The following is a 13,137-nucleotide window of genomic DNA, read 5'->3' on the forward strand; positions in this document are numbered from 1 at the left end:
CAATGCATGCTAATTACTAGTCTTGACTTTACAGAAAACAGCCTAGAAATCAGACTCTTGATTCTCATAGTCAACCAATACCAGTCCCCATGAATAAACCCATACCTAAACAGTTCTTTAATCCAACACTTTATGAAGACAAGAAAAGGATTTGAAATTACAGAGCCCACGTTCTGAAATAGATGACTACCTCTTCATATGCAGTCATTCAGTAATAAACATGTAATTTATTTGTATAATATTATAAACGACATAATCATATGATTTGTATAACTCCCATGCAGAAGTATATGAATCATAAAACAGAAGTATCTCCCTGCTCTCAGCCCCGTGGTAGTGTAGGGCTCTTTAGTGATGTTCTTCGGTCATGTTTAGTGTTTCGTGCGCTGTGGTGATGGGTAGCGCATTTTTGATCTATTTGGTACATAGAGCCGTTTTCTGCTTGGAGCCCACACGAGAGCTAATGGCTCAGTGTCCATTACCAGGCACACCCAGTGTAACATGTTTAATGTGCCCTCCTGCTTCTGTAGGATGGGGTACCAGCCCACTATACCCGAGCTTATGGCCTCCACTTCATGAATGACTAATTGGGCCAATAAAATGTGAACAAGAGTGATGTGGATCTCTTCTGGACAGAAACGTTAAGACTCGGTATGTGGCTCATCACATCTTTTTTTCTGCCTCTGCTATGGTAGAAGCCTGGTTAGAGATGCTTGGTACCTCTGTCAGTCTGGATCGCTCAGTAATTACCATGAGAAAAGCTCCCTTGTCATCCTTGATGGACAATTAGAATAAGGGAGAACTTTTGTATTTTAAAACCCTACTCTAATTGACAGACATTTTCTCAAGAAGCTAGGAAGACAATAAATAGGGAATCTTGGCACAGAAACATACCGTATGGGACCAAACAAGTGCTTAAGGTTCCAAGAGAATAAAACGTGGTGCTCTCTCCTCTGGTCTTTCTCTGATTCTCATGCCTCTTTCTGGTTTCCATATTTGATCACCGCAGTCTGGTAGCATTAATCAAACCTCCCATGATTTCGTGTATGCCCTAAAATTTTGACTCATCAGGAACATTTTCAACACAGGAAAGATTTTACTTTTGACGTCATATCTGTTCATTTTCTTATTGAACAATTTCAAAACCGGGAACTTCTATAGCTGATAATAATGTCAATACAACAGGAAAAAAAAACAGTTTATATTAATTGAATATTCCTGTTATCACTTTTTATAAGATATACTATTAATATATGTTAGAGGAGCATTTCTTAACACCCCTCCCCCCTCCTTTTTGAGTTTCATCTGCATAGTTTCATGCATAAATTTATCTAACAGAAACTCTAGATTTTTTCCCCTGCCTTTCTTTCCCTATCCCATCATTACATACAGATACTCTTACTTCCTTTAACTGTCTTCACGATAATGTTCTACCCTGTTGGACTTTGAACTACTTCCTGAAAATAATTTTTCATAAACGCTAAACATTAACCAGGATGGAAGGCTCAGGATAAAAGGCAAGACAGTGCCACACAAACAGCCACTTCGAGGAATTTCTAACTGAACCGGGGGGTGACCATGACCTGCTGTGAAGGATGGACGTCCTGCAATGGATTCAGCCTGCTGGTTCTACTCCTGTTGGGAGTAGTTTTCAACCTCATACCTATAGTTATGGAAGCAGTTGAAGACAAATCTTTTCAAAACCCCATCTCTTGCTTTGAGTGGTGGTTCCCAGGAATTATAGGTGCAGGAGCGATGGTGAGTAACATTTGATTTGATGTGCAAACGGACCTGCCTATTTTACCAAACTCCTAAAGACCACCTTTCAACCTTACAGCTATGTCTTGACTTAGGATACAGTGAGGAGTGGCGGTATGGTATTCGTGTATATTGGTTATCAGTAAAGAATGACAATTTAAACGAATTAAATATGTAGTATAGGCTAGGGAGCTTGAGCGAAAAAAAAAAAAACACTTAAATTGATAAAAGTTGGTTGGGTTATTACCTATCACATTTCTTCTGCATGTAGGGCTGCTCTTCCAAGTTCTTTAGTGTTAGGGATCTTTTGAATTGATTCCCTCAACTTTCCTTTGCCAATACCACTCTCAAGGTATTCGCAGGAGATACACTAGGAGTGGAAAGTGTTCAATAGGGATAAGAAGGAACATGTCATGTACGATGACTGTCCTGGATGGCGATCATGCTGCATGAACATGGCATTGCCTACACCAAAGGGGGCTGCAACCTGCAACCTTGACTCTGATCTTGGGGACTTTTGACTCAGACGTTACATACAGCCCAGAACATCATGGCGCTTGTTTTATGTTAATTTTGTAAATCGGTCTATGTTGATATCTGCAGCAGAGCAGTGTAACATAGAAATACCCAATGGACCTGATCATTGAATCACTGGTCACAGATTCATAGACCTTCTCCTGGGAATTCTGATACAGTAGGACTCACTTGTGTAGAGGAATAAATACTGTTTTCAGATCTGGCAGAATATCCCAGCTTTAGTTCTGTCTCCAATGTATTACTGCAAATCATTTATTCTATAATCCTGTTTCCATATTTGTAAAATGGGCATGTGGGTACTGAAGTTTCAATATTCGGCATTCGAGAGGCTTGTTTTTGTTTGTTTTTCCACTTGGGTGCTAGCCAAGGGGTTCTGGTTAATGCCAGAGAAAGGAGCCTTTGTTTAGGTGTGTGTGTGTGTGTGTGTGTGTGTGTGTGTGTGTGTGTGTGGTGTGTGTTTGCGTGTGTGCGCACACATGTGCGCATACACACATGTGACAGTTCAACGACCGATATTATCAAAGTGTTCTAGAGATGCTGAAAGAAACGTGGAGATTTTTTTTTTTTTAATTCCGGATACTGTTTTCTACCTGCATCACTAATCCTTAATGATGATCGGTTATTGCTCCTGGTCTTATCCAGGACTTCCATGAAAACACTCTTAAGTCACGATATATTAAAGACTAGATAAATATTTGTCCTTTGGCTGGCACACTGAACTCGAGACCACTCTAGCATCAAAAAGCCGTCCCAGGAAGCAGTCCACAATAGTCGATGGTGTCTTTTCCTTTAACATCATAAGTAATCTATTCACCTTACGTTAGGTACAAAGAGCTACTTAAATAAGGAAAAGCTTTTTTTGGAAACTTGTGGACTATTTTTTTTTCAAATTGTCATGGAAGTTCTCTCCAGGCTGAGAGAAAGCACGGTGGTGAACAGAGTGACGCAGCTGCAAATCTCTGCGTTTGGAGAGGCATCTCCCTGCTCGAATAGTGTGAGCTTCCTTAGCCTTGCCTGAGAACGGAAGCCAGGAGCAGCTGGCCAGGCCTAATCAACCATGGCAGTTTCCATGAAGATCCTAAAAGTTCCCAAGCTAAAACAATCCATAGAGAATAACTCGTGTAGCTTTAGATACAAATTGGCTCTACCGCAAACACCATCACAATTAAAATATATACTATATATATGTAGCGTTAAAGGAGCCTGAGATGATGAGGGCAAAATGTATTCTTCTTTTGGAGACCTGGGGATGGAGAGGTGAGAAGATAAAGAGAAAGATACAGAGAGAGACCCCTGCTAAGTGTCAACTAATGGGTTCATAGTTTACACTCTTATTTCATCTCTATAATAATCTGGCTGAGCACATATTATCATTTATATTTTAAAAGACCAGCAAGCAGAAGGTTAGGAAAGTTAACAAGTTCACCTAGTAGGTATAAAAGTCAATTCTGTATTTACCTGACTCTGAGTCGTTTTCCACCAGTGCTGGCACCGTAGCCCACAATCTGTTTCAGGCTGACAGAGGGGAAGGGTATAATTCATAACTTAACCCATACACTTAAGTGACTAGGAATCTGAAGCATACAAAAGTTATGTAAGTCTATGCAACAGTTTCAGAGAATCTTGACTTCCTTGTTCCATGACTAAATTTATCTTCCTCAATAAATATTAGCGAAGCATATTACAGCAGGTTATCTCTATTACTCGGTATGGGAGACGGTCATCGAAGCATCAACTAACGCTTTGAAAGGTTCAATAGGCGCTTCATGAATTGAGCCTCAAACTCTAGACTAGACTAACAAGCAAACAGGTTAGTGATAGAAGGGTTCAGAACACAGGTGCATTTTCATGGTCTTTAGCTACATATTGAATGTGGAAGAATATTATTCTCAAAGGGAATTTTGTCCCTTCCAATCTGTGAAAATATAGACTAGTTCAAAATATTGAACTATCAATATACTTGTAAATATGCAGAAAAGTTAATAAAGAAGAAATCACTGCCTGTGATAAGGACTGCTGTCATAATTCTTAAAATCTTTCCAAAATGGCTGTAGCATTTTTAAGTTGTATTGATTCAAAAACAGATTTTGCAGGAAGTAGCAGCTTATAAGAACTATGGAATTAATTATTGATTACTTCATAAAATACATTCATTTTATGGTTTGATGACTTACCCAAAACAGAGATGAACCTGTTATATTTGGACTCCATGACAAACAGTAAAAGTATTATGTAATTATCTTCAACTATTGTCTGCTAAATGGAAAAAATCAATACATATTTTTCCAAGTACCTAAGAGAGACTTGAAATGTTTCTTCCAAATAAATATTAAGGCCATTTTATATGTGATTAATTATACGCTCAATCTTAATTATGTTTATTCATTGAGTTCACTTATGAATCACAAAGCAATTCATCAATTATTAAAGTCTTAATACAGAACAAGTTGTTCTGTATTAAGAACAACTTAATACAAGTATCTCGTATAACAAGCATTTGCAAAATGTAGATACTTGTATAACAAGCATTTGAAATGTAGCTTTTTATATTTATGATGAACTATGGCTTTGTATTATGCTCATGTTCAAGTTCTTAAGTATTTTGAACTTGGTCTACAGCTCTTCTGTACTTCATTTGTAAAATCATGTACCTTACTTCTAAAACAATAAAAGTATGGGTTTCTGTAAGGAAAAATGAACACTACCACTTCTTTTCCTTATAAATACAAACCACTATCAAGATCATTCAAATGTGCTTAGGAATGGACGAGAATGAGTATTCTCAGAGTTACTCATTTTGACACATCATCTGGAAGATTTATAATTCAGTCACACATACACCTACACACTTTCACATTTTAATGTCCATCCTATAAAGAGTCCAATTTCCAAAGCTCTGAATGGGCAAAACAGTTGAAATACGATGACATAACAAAGATGTGTTAATATACCGTGCAGACAACTGAGTGAGGATTCGTATGCTGTAAGTTACTGTCACCTCCTGTTCTAAACGATTTGTTTCTTTAGCTCGGAAGGTAGTGCAGCTTATGAGTACAACAAAAGGTTAGTCCATGAACACTGACACCTATTTGGGGCCTAAAAAATCTTTCTCCCTTTTCTTCTGGGTTCTTAGCTAACAGCCCGCCCCAGAATGGCTGGGCTGCCAAATAAATGCACATGTGGCCTCTGCATTATAAGGGGGTTGGAGTTCAAGGCAGTAGGTAAGCCACGTGTTCCCCACAAGTGGCGTGGAGTCAGCTGTGGTCAGAGTGGGTGAAGTTTGTCAGGAGAGTGCCTCGTAAGGTATTAGACAATTGACCTGCTCTGAAAGAACAAAGGTCCTGGAACAAAGGAATCAGGATGGAGCTAAGGACAATGGGATGAGCGAGGGAGGTGGCGGGAGGATGAGCATGAACGAGCGCGATGAGGAAATCGAGGGGAATTACAAGAGGTGGCGAGCGAGGGCCAGTGGCTCAGAGTCCGGGTTCCGGAAACCAAATGCCTAGTTTTGAATCCCAACCCTTCCATTTGCTTGGAGAAGTTACTCAAACTTTCCGTGCCTTTGTTTTCTCATTGTAACATGGGAATGATAACGATCCTAGGATGGTTATAAGGCTGGGATAAACTAAAACGTGAACAGCACCTGTAACAGTGCCTGGCACGTTGTCAGAACTCAAGAAAACGCTAGAAAAAAAAAGAGCAAAAGAAAAGAGAGAAGCACTTGAAGGCCACTGTGCTGAGGTGGCAAAAAAAAAAAAAAAACTTAACAGCTAAAATTTCTTAAGTGGAAGGAAGTTATTTATATTCCACTCTCGGATGATATGAAATTTCTCCCGGTAGGAGTTTCTAGTCATAGCTGCTGACTAGATATCACTCAAACGATCACCCTAAGCCCTGAGAAGGTGATGGGATTTCTGACAGCTTTCCTCGCTCAGCAATATGCATTTCCCTTGACACAGGATGCAATAAACACAAGATTTCTGAACACTGACATAAAGAGAGGTCATCACGTATCGTGGGTAAAGGAGCAGAAAGGAGAATGTGGAAGCGACGTAACTCTCGGACCCTAAATTGGGGAACTAGGGAGATAGTTGTGACTCTGGGAGCGAGAGGAAAGTCGGGGAAGTGGGGAGAAGTGGGGACGGAATTCTGACTTCCCAAATGCCAGGAAACGACAACACCGGCTTCCTTTCTGGAGGCTCGTCAGATGAACGCAGGCAATTTTGGGGAAATCGGATAAGTGGCTGCAGATTATAGTAACTAAAAAAAAAAAAAAAGGAAGAAAAGCGAATTTTAGATGTTGCAACCAATTCTTCCAGAAACATTCCTTCCAAAATAATGAATAAAGAACTCATTCTATTTAAAATTCAAGTTCCTCTAAAGATGACTCAGAGTAAAAGTATCGTAGATCAAAGAGTTCGAAACCGCTCTCCTGAAATCCCCACCACCGCTCCCCACTCTTTAATCTTTGTGATTGAAGCGGGGGTCACAAGGTCCCCGAGATAAGAGCATGGGCAGATTTCCTTCTTGTTCTCTTGAGCCTCGATTTTCCCACAGCTGGTGGTAAATGAAAGGCAGAGATTATTGCTTTTTCATCTGATGACAAGTAATAATACTTATCTTTCCTGTTGCTGTGATTTCCAGGTCATTCCAGCAACAACGGTGACCTTGGCAGCAAGAAAAAGAGCCTGCTGCAACAACAGAACCGGGGTGAGTACGGTTACCTGGGTCTGGGAGCAGAAGTGTGTGAACGGTTGTTGGCACCTAAGCAAAGCCACCTGGTTACCGGTAGCTGCCACATCTGCCATGGGCTCAGCGGCAGGACGACCATCTTAGAAACATGCGGTTTAGAAGGATTACAAGATAATATCGAAAGCGTGAAGTGTTTTGTTTTTAAATAAAAATATAGCTTTGAACTCAGCCTCAGACATGTCCTCGATCTTCAGCTTTACCACTCTAAAGGGTTTCAAAGAGCTGTACGGTTATTCAGAGCTGTCATCAATTTCATAATACTAAAACACTTGTTACCTTAATGGTGCGTATAAAATACTTAGGGGAAAATGTATCGTCAGTTCTCTCCTGCCTACGAGACATTGGTTTGCTAGGCTCCCGGTGATAACTGCTCTTCTCCAGTTAAAGGAGACACCAGTTGTTTTTTCATACCTACAATGGGTAAGATTTTAACTTAAGTTAAAAGTAAAGAAAATACTTATTAATCTTCAATCACTACACTCAGAACACTTTCAAATATGCTTCTTATTTAAGTCTCTCAAAACTATAAATGGGAGATACTGTGAACTCTGTTTTTCTGAGAAACGGATCTTCAAAGGACTTAACTTGCCAGCCCAGCACAGACAGTAAGTGGGTTTTTATCTGAATGGTTCAGACTCCACGATTCACAATCCCTACACTTTTTATGCCGTGAACATTGTAATTAAGTAACACCGAGGCTCTCATAATCACCGAAGCAGGCAGATCGATAAACAAGTCACAGTAAATATTCCTGGCCGAGCCTGAGGTTTTAAAGCAATGGTTCTCAGCCTGATGGGAACATTAGAATTACTTGGGAAAATCTTAAAATTACCAAAGATTCTTCATCAGTATTTTTCAAAAGCACCCTAGGTGATTCTAATGTGCTCCCAGAAGTGAGAACCACTATTTAAAAGGGTCCAAATTTATCTCCATATTACACATTTATATCCATGACAGCTAGAAAATCGATATTTAAAAAAGTACTTTTTTCTGACATTTGATACTTAAGTAGGATTATAATTACGTTGCTAATTACTTATAGTCGACCTTTGTTCATGACACATTCATTGTAGGTATCGAATAAACATTAGTTTTGCTTCCTCTCCCTGTCATTTTTCTTTATAAACTATCATAATTTGGAGTCTGACTTTGCATTACCTCTCTATTGTATTTACGACATTCGTGAGAAAAGTATCCTGAGATATTTCCGAATCCCGAAACTCAAAAATACCAGAATACTTAGACACGCTTTTCTCTCGAATCGTATTTCCATTAAGAATCTTTCCCCGCTGCCCATATCCCTTTATGACAAATGGTTCATCTTTGCAGTGATCATTTAACTGTTCCTTCCTTTGAGGACACAGATGAAAATAACCGAACCCTTTTTTCATGCAGGTGTTGGGCTTAAGTCACCGGGAGGTTTTGCTCCGCCATACTAACCCTGAAGATAATGGGAACTCAGGCTTCGGCAACATTACAGATTATTACATACCGAGGAGCCACCTCCTGGGGTGCCAGGGGCGGAGGATGCTGTAGAACACCGCTATTAATAGTAGCGGTACTAATCGAAATCATCAGTTTATATTGATTAGATGCAATTAATCAATTGGCCACTTTTCTTACTTGGAGGCAGCCATGCGAGGACTTATGTTTAGGTCAGACTCCGTATCTTTCGAGCACAGATAAGACCAAAGCATCCTAAAAGTTACCAAGGCTAGATCTTGGGAGGGAGGGGAAGAGGTCGTCACACAGGCTCACCCCCCGTTTTAACCGTGTCCCACTATTTTCCCTACTTGAACTGTTCCTTGCTCCTCTGTTCATCTAATTACTGATCCGGTTTCTGAACCAGTTATTCAAGTGAAGCCCCACACTCTAAGGGAAATACAGATCTTGAAATCAACTTTCTGTCTGATGAATAAATTTAGATGACCTGTCCAGGCTGCGGCGGTGTGGAAGCAACAGGCTCTGAGTTAGACTCCGAAGCCATCATTCTGTGCTCTCGGCTGGAAGCTGTGAGATCCTGATACCTTGTCGCCCACCCTGAGCTGCAGTTCTGTCATTTATAAAATGAGGACAACAGTATCTATCTCTCGGGCTGCTGAAAGGACTATGTAAAGTCCAAGGTCCCTTGACACATACTCTATAAGTAGCCACTTCTTCCTGTCTACTCATTAAAGGCAGGTCTGAAGAACACGTTACCCCTCTAGGAGCTGTAACATTATCCCACCAAACAAAAAGTATTTCCTCCTTTCATTTCTTTGAATTTTAAAATCGTCATAACTATCACTAATAAAACATTGAAATGACACAGAGTTTCTTTAGGAAAACACATACATATACCATCTTGCATTTGGACTGTACTTCCTACTGCCATATTTTATGCTTTTTTTCTGCTTTCTGTGGCCGATTCCTGAAATGAGAGGTGCTTAGAGGCTTGCAGTCGCTCTCTCTCTACTGTGGTGGTTCTCGGCCAGGAGTGGTTTTGCACCCCTCCCTGACTCCCTAGGGGACATTCGGCTGTGGCTGGCAATGCTTCCAGTTGCTCAAACTGGGTGGTGTGCAGAGACCAGGGAGGCTGGTACAGGAAAGGCCCCCAGTGCAAGGTGTCCAATGGCCAGTGTCTTGCAGCTGAGGTTAAGAAACCTTATTCTGTCTATGGCCACGCCACCCTGAACGTGCCCAATCCCGTCTGATCTGAGAAGCTAAGCAGGGTCGGGCCTGGCTAGTACTTGGATGGGAGACCACTTAGGAAGACCAGGTGCTGTAGGTGTTTGAAAAAAGAAAAAAAGAAAGAAAAAAAATAGAAGTCCTATTCTGACATTACCGATTGGTCTCTGCAAGACACTGACCACCGGCCACTTACATCATCAGGGCCAAATCCAGATTCAAGATTTGGGAGTCGAGAGACCAGACATCAAAACGTAGGTGGTCCAAGGTCTAGTCAAGGGTCTACGAAGTACAAGTACACAGAACGGGAAAGAGAAACCGGATCTCAGTGGTCGGTTGAAATGGACAAGGCTGAGGTACACAAAAGTCCAGAATTTTCAGAAACAGTAGCAAGACCAATACTCTTTTAGTGGGCCCAATCGAACGGCAGAGACTTTGTCCTCTGCCTTTTATCATTCACACCGAATCGAGCTGGGATCGTTAAGAGCTACGACTGTGAGGTGAATGGCAACGGTGGATTAAAATGACTGCATGTGCTGCTGAAACCTGAATCAGACCAGAAACGTTAGTAATATGTGCGAATGCACCTGCTTTATCTTTCAGATGTTTTTTTCGTCACTCTTGAATGTACTGACAATCATCGGCGCTGTGTACTGCATGCTGGTGTCTCTCCAGGCTCTCTACGAAGGCCCCCTCATTTGTAACTCTCAAGGCAACAGCACTACCAGTTGTGAATTTTCATTTGAAAAGTTAAGGTGAGTAACCCTCTCACTGCTAATTGTAATACTGTCGTGTTGACGCAGTGCTGCATTTTCCTTTGAGGAAACAATTGGAACAGATTCTCAGGGATTTAGCACATTCATTCCAATTGGCACGATCTCATGAACACGGAGCTAGCACTACATTTAGAATGCATCGGGCGTGTTCTTGTCTAAAGGAAGCAACCGACTCAGATGGCTTATCCTTGTCTTTCAAAATGGCTGCATACATGCGCATGTATAAAAAAATTTTCTAAGTACACACCAGAAACTTGACTTTCATCCTTGGAGGAGGGAAATGGAGGACGCCCTGTGGAGGGTATGGGAGCGCTGACTTTCTACACTTCCGAACTAACTGTGTAACCCCTAAGCACAGATCACCTTTATACTTTAGCAAGGTGAAGAGATACACAATAAATAAAATTTAGAGCCTTACCTGTGAGCCCTGAGAAAAACCAAGCAGCCAACAGATTCATGCATAGTATAGATGGTAGGCATCAGAATGAACCAAATGTTTAAGTCACGTGGTACCAAGTACTACTGAAAAGTTACAAGTAAAGAGTTTCAGTCTTGTAAGACAGCTATGCCTGCATCTGAGCACAATTTGTAAAACTGGAAGAAAAGAACAACTTAATTTCCTAGCTATCTTTCTGTTGCTCGGGCTGGAAAATAACCAGATCCTCCCCCTTTTCTCTTATGTTGCTACGTTAAAAAAAAAAGAAGAAAACTCTCAAAAATACCATACCACAGTTAAAAATGAATCAAACCCCAAAGAAAACTCCCTTTACTAACAGATCTGACATATAAAGTTAGAGCTTCCAAACACAGATGCTATGCGCATTCATTCCTCAGCAGCAGACGACTCAACACGTATCAGGCACCGGGCTCCGCTCTGGAGAAAATGGCACTCGAGGCTTCCCGGCTCTGGCTGGGGTGACGGTTACAGAGGGTAAACAGCCCAGCGACAGGGGCCCTGGGCGTGCCGCGCGCCGCAGAGAGCACGCTCATCATCCTTCCACGCGCTGGAACACGGGTGTTTTCCCCGGCTGGATGTCAGTTGCTCGAATCCGAAATGCACACTCTCCAAGAACACGAGTCCTGCTCTGTAGTAAACCAAAGAAAAATCATCTCAGGATGGACGTGTTAGGCTAAAAGTTTCTCACTTTTCCGTATGCCGTTACAATGGGCACCAGTCACTTTTACTGGAACACAGTCAACACGTCTTTTCTGAGTCGACTTCGTACATCTGGTTCAAGAGCTGGTGTAACACCATGAGTTGGCACTGAGCTCCTTGATCTCCGTATCTTTAGCAAGTAGAAAAGGGTCTGCTTAAATAGGCTGAACGACACGCAATTGTGGATCATCAACCATTTTTGACATAGAACATTTTGTATGGTTCAACCTAAGAGTAGGTACTGTAGAAATGTTTGTTGAATGACAGAAAAGATCATGGACAAAAAGTTTTATAGCTATTAGGGTACATGGACACATGCTCAGAAACCCTGATCCTAGCTGTTAATTTCTGGGCACAATATTTCAAAAGTACTTTGTTTTACTATTCTTGTCCTTTTCTGGGCACAATTTTGCATCCTTTTGATGGCCAGTGATATTCCTGAATATCTTTTCTTTCATTTTTCAGTGACTTTGATCCAGAATCCTTCGATTTACACTGGTTCCTAAATGACTCTTGCATACTTCCAACAAGTACCAACTACTCCACCATAAATAATGACACCAGGGCCAGCGGCTGGGGAGACTTGGACTTCGATGTGGACTTCAGTTCTAAACAAAGCAGATATAAGACTGTCCATCTTGCGGTGTTCTTAGGTCTACTGCTGGTGGGAATCCTCGAGCTTCTGTTTGGGCTCAGTCAGATAATCATTGGTTTCCTGGGCTGTCTGTGTGGAGTCTCAAAGAGAAGAGGCCACGTTGTGTAGTTTAACGGTAATGAAGTGGAAAACTTAGTAGTCTGAATCATTTGTGAATGACATGAGATACTCTTCTAGAATTTAGAAGTTCAGTAATGGAACATTACCTAAAAAGGTGTAGGAATCATTTTAGTCCATAGAGTTATCTTTAAAGTCACCTTTAAGGTGATTTAAAAAACGTATCAACCTTTTACATATAAAGCATGTTGGTAAATACATAATACTTCCATATGGAAAAGGAAACATCATCAGTGGCTGACTTCAGGGAACAGTGAAGTGAAGCTTTCAAATTTTGTCCCTTTCTGTACTATTTGAATTTTCTTGTGTGCGGAGTGGAGATGGGAGACAGGGAAGGAGAGGGGACCAGAAGGAACAAAAGTTATCCTGGAAGTGAAAGTATGGGACTTCTTATAGTTCTACTTTAAGAAAAAATAACAAACATATAAACTGAAGACATATCAATTTTTTAGACTGAATTCCTACCTTACAGAAAATCCAGGGAAAGAGACATCCTCAGACAAATTGTAAAGGGAGGACAGTTAACAAGACAATAGCCCTCTGTTTTGCCTAAGAAAACGTACAGGAAAGACAAAACGTGGGATGGGTTGAGGCGACCATTCTAGCTTAAGAGAACAAGGGGATGGGACTCAATGTATTCTGCGGCCTCTGTTGACATCACTGGGGAAACCTGTACAAGGATTGGTTAAGGGATATTAAGGACTTAGTATTTTTTATGT

At 41.0% G+C, this 13,137-nt stretch overlaps 2 protein-coding genes and 1 pseudogene across 2 annotated transcripts in view; 2 read left to right on the forward strand and 1 right to left on the reverse strand.

Annotated features, from left to right (window-relative positions):
* Positions 1–1,578: 1,578 nt before the first annotated feature.
* Positions 1,579–13,115, forward strand: TM4SF20 (transmembrane 4 L six family member 20). Its single transcript, XM_016118823.2, has 4 exons — positions 1,579–1,758; positions 6,940–7,005; positions 10,318–10,469; positions 12,112–13,115. Exons 1-4 carry the CDS (start codon positions 1,579–1,581, stop codon positions 12,407–12,409), a joined length of 696 nt encoding a protein of 231 aa, XP_015974309.1. The 3' UTR covers positions 12,410–13,115.
* On the forward strand, positions 9,699–9,817 carry LOC118614394 (annotated as a pseudogene).
* The window catches only part of MFF (mitochondrial fission factor), a 32,535-nt gene continuing 30,620 nt past the window's right edge, over positions 11,223–13,137 (reverse strand). Inside the window, exon 13 of the mRNA XM_036236547.1 lies at positions 11,223–11,575. The gene's annotated coding sequence lies outside the window, so the exon portion shown is untranslated. The remainder of the gene's footprint in view (positions 11,576–13,137) is intronic.

This window comes from Rousettus aegyptiacus, unplaced genomic scaffold, assembly GCF_014176215.1.
Source record: "Rousettus aegyptiacus isolate mRouAeg1 unplaced genomic scaffold, mRouAeg1.p scaffold_m13_p_2, whole genome shotgun sequence".
NCBI classification, from domain to species: Eukaryota; Metazoa; Chordata; class Mammalia; order Chiroptera; family Pteropodidae; genus Rousettus; species Rousettus aegyptiacus.

Coding starts and splice junctions, on each gene's coding strand:
- TM4SF20 (XM_016118823.2), top strand. CDS start 1,579: ATGACCTGCTGTGAAGGATGGACGTCCTGCAATGGATTCAGCCTGCTG. Junction 1,759..6,939: donor TTATAGGTGCAGGAGCGATG/GTGAGTAACATT, acceptor TGTGATTTCCAG/GTCATTCCAGCAACAACGGT. Junction 10,470..12,111: donor TTTTCATTTGAAAAGTTAAG/GTGAGTAACCCT, acceptor TTCATTTTTCAG/TGACTTTGATCCAGAATCCT.